Source organism: Buceros rhinoceros, unplaced genomic scaffold, assembly GCF_000710305.1.
Source record: "Buceros rhinoceros silvestris isolate BGI_N320 unplaced genomic scaffold, ASM71030v1 scaffold13097, whole genome shotgun sequence".
In the NCBI taxonomy this organism is placed as follows: Eukaryota; Metazoa; Chordata; class Aves; order Bucerotiformes; family Bucerotidae; genus Buceros; species Buceros rhinoceros.
This window is the reverse complement of record NW_010421677.1, coordinates 59,918-68,271: the sequence shown is the minus strand read 5'-3', so window position 1 is coordinate 68,271 and position 8,354 is coordinate 59,918. Positions and strand designations below refer to the sequence as shown.

At 40.7% G+C, this 8,354-nt stretch overlaps 1 protein-coding gene across 1 annotated transcript in view; it reads left to right on the top strand.

Annotated features, from left to right (window-relative positions):
* The window catches only part of ABLIM2 (actin binding LIM protein family, member 2), a gene marked incomplete at its 3' end in the record, with an annotated part of 83,569 nt that overhangs the window by 16,005 nt on the left and 59,210 nt on the right, over positions 1-8,354 (top strand). The window contains exon 3 of the mRNA XM_010139783.1: positions 8,027-8,210. Within this exon, the coding sequence (XP_010138085.1) occupies positions 8,027-8,210 (184 nt within the window). The remainder of the gene's footprint in view (positions 1-8,026; positions 8,211-8,354) is intronic.

Genomic DNA, 8,354 nt, shown 5'->3' with positions numbered 1-8,354 from the left:
CGCTCTTCCACATGGGGATACGGCAGGGGTACCGCCAGCACGCTGGAGTAGTTACTGGACATTTCAATGCACTAAGGTGATAGGAAGCCTGCATGGAGACCCAGAGAGAGCTGTTGCACAAAATTCATCGCTGCCACAGTGGTGTTATTCCACCTCCTGCTTTCTGCGACTCATTAACACAAGACCATCTGTGCATAGTGAGAGCAAAGCACTTAATTTGTGAACCTGTAACTGACACCCAAAGCATCATTATGAAAAATCATATGAAAAATATTTAATGCTGTTGCTTTATATATATTTTTTTTAAAAAAGCAAACTGTTTTAATTAGTCTGGCAAATGACAGCAGTATTTTATCATAAATACAGAAAGTTGCTATGAAGTTGACAATGGATTAAAGTACCTTACTCTGTTTCTTGAATCTCTTTAGTTTGCTTGTGTATTTTAAATAACCAGATTGATTCCTTAAAGTAATAAATCAATATAAACCAGACAACTTTTCCGGTTTCCCTGGAAGCTGTTTTAGTAGCTTGGAACAGCCACATATGTAGTGCTGTGAGGATCTCTCTCATCCTTAACACTAAGGGAGAGCCTTTACAGGGCCTTAAACTGTCTTTAAGCTACTGGGAAATTCTACTTCCCAGAACGGAAATGGAAAATGGAAAAGAACTTTCTAATGAGATAATTACTAGATGTGTGGCTCCCATAAATTACAGAAGTCAGGTTACATAATGCACAGGAAACTTCCCAAACTCTCCTTAATTTTAATTAGTACACCTGAGTTGTTAATGTTTTGTCAGTCTCATAAGAGCATTCTGAAGCTGCACTGAAGTGTGTACTCCATGAATTATTTTATGGGTATCGTGGCCTGTCTAGCCTGAGAGCTTGTGAGATGTGCTGTACACTGTATCCTTCATAGCTTTATCAATAGTTCACATGCATGGTCAAGTGTTGTAAGATGGATAAGATACAGCCCACCCTACTCTGTATCTTAACCACTCCAGAAAGCTGGTCTGGTTTTCCTCTGGCAGACCTGTGTGCTTTCCTGCAGTTCCTGATTGGGAGCTGGGAACAGGCCAGCAGATCTGCCCTAGACTTTCTTGGTGCTTTCCTATTTTTATTTATCCTGTACTGTAGCAAAATGAGGTGAGATTCCAGTAGCTGAGATTATAGCTGGTATTTCAGATATTATAGCTAAAATGCTGCCAGTGAGTGACAGGCTGGAGTATTCTTGATTTCATGGAGATCTGCTTGGAAGGGCTTAGATATGGTCACTTCCCTGGGAAGAATGATTGGATTGTATGGATTTTATACCATTGCAAGGTTCCTTCTGTTGTGCTGCTGCATCATCTATAGACGGAAGTTTCAGGTGTGAATTGCCCAAGAGGGAGAGTGAGATGTTATTCCCATGCAGACTTTGCATGGTCAGCAAACTTCCAGCTGGGCAAGACATCCCCAAAACCTTCATGAAAAGCTTACCTGGACTCATCCGCACCAGGGCACACAACAGAAGGAGTATCACAGTGACAGTTACCTTCTAGAAATGGGCTTAGACTGCTTCAAAAAGTCAGTTTGGAATTAAAGTCAAAGCTGTAGCAGTGGAAGTTTGCCAGACGATTGCCATTGATTCTCACAGCCATAATGGCCAGGAGAAATGTTCCAGGTACAATCATGGGCTCCCAGACTGTTTCAGTGGTGTATGAAGACATGCACCTTAGCTACCAGGAGAGAATTATGTCAACAACGTACTACATGTTATTCTTGGGATCTTAGTCAGCCACGAGCATCCATCTCAGAGATGGAGGAAAATACTGGAAAATGGACATAAAGCCGCAGTGCTGAGGAAGAAACTTTTATTTAGCTCTGAACAAGCAGAGATCTTTTTCTTTCTGTAACAATGTTATGAATAGGTCTTTGTTCCTTCTTTTATTTTCAGGGCCTCTGCCTCTCTCTCTCCTGTGTTGGATTCATGCCTGATTGCTTACATCAGGCAACAAATGGGAGAAAATAAAATAGACTTTGTACATGCAGTTGCAGATCGATAGGCAAAATGCTTGATTGTCTGGCAGGCTGAAAGCAGGACAGCACTCTTTGGGTGACAAGAAGACCAGTGCATTTTGCTGTTACAGCCTGCAGTAGTGTACAGAAGCACCGTTGAGTGTAGCATCCTCTGAGCCTCTCAGGACACAACTGATTTTCAGGCCCAGCACACAGCCAAAAAATTTAATCTCCTTCTGGTAGGCTTATTTGTCAGCAAGGAAAGTAGAGATGCATTTTATATCCATACAGTGCAAGTGCAATACTGATGACAAACAATAACAGGCTAGCAACGTGCTTAAAGTGCATTAATTAATTGCTGTTGCTGCTGTTTATTTTTATAGGCTGCAGGCAATAAAGAATTATGGAGTTAGATTGACTGTGAAATTACACAGCGTAAATGACAGTGCTCCAGGTGCTGTTACAGACACTGGGCTAGGGAAAAAAGTAGCCTGTTTCTAAGCAAGTAGAGGAACCCCTCAGATCTATATGAGGTATTCTGGTGCCAGGTAACTGCAAAACATTTTAATGAGTGGAAATACTGAGTTGTCAGTAGCCACCTTGAGGTACCCTCCTCAGAAATGGTGTGGCTGTCTTCCACCTCAAGTCCCACAGCATGTCCAGGTACTGGCTTGCTACCAAATACCATTAGAAGAGACAAATACTTATTTATTCACTATGTAAAAATTACTCCTACTGCTTGGAAGTGTTCAGGATCGGGCATTGCCTTGGTAGGTGGGCTAATACCAAGACAACTAGCTGAGTTACTCAGTAATAGACTCTTCATTATCCTGAGTGCTACATTTGCAGTGCTTTTCTTGTTTTACTCAGATGAACGCCAGTAAAGGTTAGAAACTCTTTCTGGGTTTTAAATAACCCTACTTCCAGATACTCATTTTGGATGACAAGTGTTGTGTGGGAGTGGATCTGTGACATAACACTGATTTCTTATTATAGGAGACTAAGATCTGGTAGTTGCCTTCAAACATGTTCCCTAGACTTCCTTCAGCTTTTCTTTCCCAGATTTCTTGTCTCTGCAGGTATGCAGGGTCATCGCTGCTGGGCAGTGTGTCTGTCCACATAAGCAGCAGGCAGGAGGCACAGCGTCTCACCCGAGGGTTGGCTTATGTGTTCATTATCAGAGCTACTTTTCTCAGTTTTAAATGGTGGCTATTTTAATATCCAAGGCAGTATTTAACTGGAATCTCTGTGTTCTCATCTGAGCAGCTGAGTGTCAAGTTAAATAGTATCAAATGTTTCAGAGAGTGAGTGTTTGTGACGAGTTGTGGCTGGTGGAGTGTAGCTGGTGATGGAGTGATGTGTGAAGAGCAGGGGAGGAGTATTTGTCTTCTGGAAAAGCTGTGACTTCCCCCATCTTGGAGTCAGTGGGTAAGAGGGAGAGTATAAACATGAAGACTCTCTCCTGTGTTCCACATTCATTTATGAGCTATATTATTTGTCATTCATGAATAAATATAAAGACTTCGCAGAGAGTAACACTTCTGGGAACTGTGGTCTCTGCTGTGGGCATGTGCCAAAACAAGATGAAGAGAAAGGGCCAAAAACTCACCTTGCTTGGTTTTCTGTTCCAAAAAAAATGCATTAATGGACTCTCTTCCTTAGAAATTTTGCTTATAGCTTATCAGTTTGGAGGGACCTCTAGAAGAAATAATGGTCAATGTTTTCATCCCAGTGTTTTTCTCTGAAGAAGTATTTTACAATGTACCTAACAATTTGCACGAAAAACCTGTTTTAATTTAAAAGCTGCAATGGAAAAATATTTTTCTTTAATATGGCACATGTAAGATTGAATCAGCTAAAGTCTTCACAAGTTATGGTTTTAGTGACATTGAAGTGTCTGGCTTTATAAAAGAAATAATAAAGAAAATGTCAATCCTTTGCCATAAAATATTCTTGCGCTAAACTGAATCAATAGTCAAAGTGATGTACTTCAGGAGATTTAATAGCCTTGCTGAGCGGAAGGGGTTATTAAATCTCTAAAGAAGAGTAAGCATGTCGGCCACTAGTCTCAATTCAATTTGTTACAAATCTAATTGGTTCCAAATAAATTTCTACTATAATCTATTTATAAGTCAGTTTACTTCTGCTACTGTATTACACAGAAAGTAGTCATCATCATCATGGCTTGGCTTTGCGGGTGAAGATTTGGGAAGGGCTTTACCCACGCTTACTGCAAGCGTGCTGATGGCTGAAAAGGCCAATGCGGGATAGGCAAGACCGGTTGCAAAAAGCACACCGGAAGGTCTCCTTGGGTGAATAGTCGAGGCACGGTTCTTTCTGCATTGTCTTTTTTGAGAGCACACGTAGAATCAGTCTCGAGGAGAAAAGACAGAAAGTAGTACTGTCAGTGAAAAGGAGCTTCTTTCCTTATTTCCCATGCATACTGTGCGGTAACCGGAGAATTCAAGGACTTGAAATTTCATGCAGTATTAGGGAACAGTTGAATAAAACTGTTCAAGTATTTCTTAATAAGCACTGATTTTATGGAGGATGACAGATGCATCTGCTTAATTAAGCAGAACCATTAAGCAGAAGAACTGTGGTTTTGAATGTTGATGGGTGGTATTGGGTTTAAGGTACCCAAACCTTAAGAAATTTTAATTTGTTTTTTCCTGATTTCATCCAAGCTTGTCTCACATGTTTTTCGTGGTTCTATGATCTCTCTCTCTTTACCCTTTAAGAGATAGTCTCTTTAGGCTAATATTTTAACCAAATGTCATAATTGCTTTTAATACTGCTCAGACTTCCTTCAAAGCTATAGAGATCTGAGGCCTTTTTTTCCATCCTTTTTCATTCTTACTGCGATGCTTTTCCCCAAGCTCTTTCCTGAGAGGGTTAGAAACATTTCTTATAATTTGCATCCTCTATTTATTGATGGCCTGGGTTTCCTCACTTGTTCTTGTGACAGCATTCTCGTTGTATTTAAATAGGTCTATAACTCTGTTTAAACCTTTAATATTGAGATATTAGTTTCCTAAGGTTGTTTTATTTTTGTTAGGCTAAACAAGTCAAGTTCTGCTTGTCTGTTAAAAAAAGCTGTCATTCTGTAGGTCATCCTGATAGCCCTCCTCTGCTGTGAGTCAGTCTTTTGTGGAAATAAGTGAGCAAGTTATACCCTGTGCAGTAGATAAGGGCTCACGATGTTTACTGTCTTTAGTACTAGCTAACTCTGTGGGACTTCCTTGGCCCAGTGCATCCTTTTTCATTACTTTAAAGCTTTAATGATTTTTAGATGTCCTGTGATTGCCAATATTTGTAAGTCTTTCTTTTCTTCTGCCATTCAGAAGGGGTTTTTTGTTGTCATTGCTCCTTTTGAATGGAATACGTTTCACCTCATGTATTTAGATCCCTTCTCCACGTCTCAAGCTATCCAAACTCCCCTTCTATCCAGATCTCCCTCTTCACCAACAGCACGTATGGGCTTTGGATCATAGTGCATTTCATTGCCATGGGTCTGCTTTGTTGTAGCAGGAACGTTATTCCTGTCGGCCTTGCCCTTAGTCATTAATGAGCTGTACTAACAGCCATCCTTGGGGCTGTGCTTCTCCCTTCCTCCCAAACTGCTGTCATCTCCCCCTTGGCCAATTACCTCATTACAGCTGTATCCTGTTAACTTTTTCTATCCTATGAGTTGATCTAGAGCTACAGGTAGTTGAGATCTACAGCACTTTGTTTATCTAGAAAGTTCATGCTTGGTGAGTGCAGTTATCTTAAATAGCTCTTTGCAGGAATGAGATCATTGTATTGTGGAGCAAGGAAGCCATGATAATTGTAACCTAGTGCCAGCTGACAGAAAGGCAAATACCTTGGTGAGACAGTGGGATGACATCTGTACTTTGGACTACCAGAGACTCTATGGCACACGGTGCTTCAGTTGTGATGAATTCATTGAGGGAGAAGTGGTCTCAGCGCTGGGCAAAACCTATCACCCAGACTGTTTTGTGTGTGCTGTCTGCAGGTATGTATTCTACATGAAGTTGTGTTTCATTTAAAAACTAGATTTTGAAAGACCGATGCCTGTCTCTTGGTGAGACAGGGTCCCATCAAAGAGCAGTGGCAGGGCTGTTGTTGACCCCACCTGCCCTGAACTGGGGCCCCATTAGCGGCAGAGAGACAGGACCTGCCTGGCCTCCCTTAAGGACCCATGTCAGGAGTAAAAACATTTGTGCTTACCACTTATTTTAGCAGCTGAGTAGTAGCAAGAGTACAGAACAGAGCAGTGGCAGATAATTTGTGGGTACGCTATCAACTCCTCATCTTCCTCATGTTATGGAAGCCCAGCCCCGAGTCCCTTTTGTATGGCACAGACCAAGATGTGTAGGTTGGTGCCTGCCCTGTAGCTCAAAGCAGTTCTTGGAGGCTTTGTTCAGGTGCACTGCACTAAGGTGTGCCGCTCCTGGCATAAAGAAATATCCCATAGGGATGTAACCCCTCCCTGCTCACTTCAGAAGCCCAGTTATGTCCTTTAACTTTTTTCTCTTATATTCCACTCTACAAGTTTAAACACCGTATGATACAATTTAGAACTGCCCTAGTACATCGTTAGAATCAGCTCAGCATGCTGTTCAGCATCATCTTAAATCCAGGATTGATTTGTGCTTCTGTCACACCAGTACCTGCCTAGGTGAGATACACAGACTGAAAGAAACTCATAATATTCAGCAAGTCATGTTTTTGAGAAGTCTGTTCAAAAAGCCTGTCCTTAATAAAAATAAGAGCAAGGAAAATGTTAAAGCGAATGTGTTAAGCCATAAAGCACATGAACAATGTATTGCAAATTAATCATCTAATCCACAGCTGTTGTCAATGACAATTTCAATATAACTGGAATTATTCTGGCTTAGGAGAAAGGTTAATTAACCCATGGTTCTTCAGTCCTTGGTCATATATTAATACGGTTTCAGCATGATTGTTGTTTTCTGTCACATAGTGGTTGGGGCCATCTCCGAGGAGAAAGATCAGGATTTAAATGCCCGCTCAGGGTTTAAAGCACGCCTTAGGCCCACGGCTCCTGTGCTGCAGTATCTAACTACTAAGAAAGGTGATTAAAAAAAGGGCAGGTGATTGGCTGTGGTTTTGAATGAATATTCAGTATCCTATGCTTTCTTGTGGTGTCTGTGCTGTATATGTTATTTTGTGCCTTGATTGTGCCTGCTGGACTCATTTCTCATAGTTTAGATGCAAGTTTACTCATTCTGATGTTGTAGATAGGCTTTGGTGTGAGTTGGCAATGGCGAAAGTCCCTGAAAAGTCTCACAAGCCTTTGGTTCATCAGCTTTAACCCTTTCTTACAGATTTAGCTTAAAAAAATGTAGGATTTTATCTAGGAATTATAGGAAAATATAGCAGTTTATAGAATTATTAACTCTACTTTTGCCAGCAGCAGATGGTTCTGGAGATCCCTCTAGTTCATGCTTAGTGAGTGAAGTTTATCTGGTAAGATCTGATTTAAAAAAAGGATCTTTTAGAGTTGTAGAAGGTTACAACAATCGCCATGTGCATCAGACCCCTTGTTTAGAGGGAGCAGTATTTTAACCACTTCTGTGTCCAGGAGGAATATCAAACAACTATAGTCTGTCAGAGATGTTTCTTTGTAACATTAGTACTTTAGATTTTGAAGATTTATATCCTTTTTTGCATTTCCATATTAAATACGATGAATGTTGTATGTGCTAGCTCTGAACTCACTTCCTAAAAACTTAATTCTGTACTAGCAGCCTCTGCACTGAGGTTAATATTTTCACATGGATAAATCCACACTATTAGTATACAAAATACATAATTCATGTAATTTTCTATAAATTTAGTGTTTTTCAGATGAGCAACTGTTCTGTGATCTTAAGCCCATAAATTGAAGTGCTTAAATACTCCACTAGGAACTGTACTGATCAGAGGTGAAAAATCAGCATCATCTTAGAGAGCGAGCTTTGCTTTTCCAGCCTTCTGAGTCTGCCTTTTCTCTTCCTGCAGCTTGTGGGTGTGACCTGGCTCAAGGAGGATTTTTTGTGAGACAGGGAGATTACATCTGTACTTTGGACTACCAGAGACTCTATGGCACACGGTGCTTCAGTTGTGATGAATTCATTGAGGGAGAAGTGGTCTCAGCGCTGGGCAAAACCTATCACCCAGACTGTTTTGTGTGTGCTGTCTGCAGGTATGTATTCTACATGAAGTTGTGTTTCATTTAAAAACTAGATTTTGAAAGACCAATGCCAGGCATTCAAACTTCCAGCCTATAGATGAAAAAAAAAAAAAAAAAAAGTTATGTTTTCTGTTATCCAGTCCTTGAACAAATATG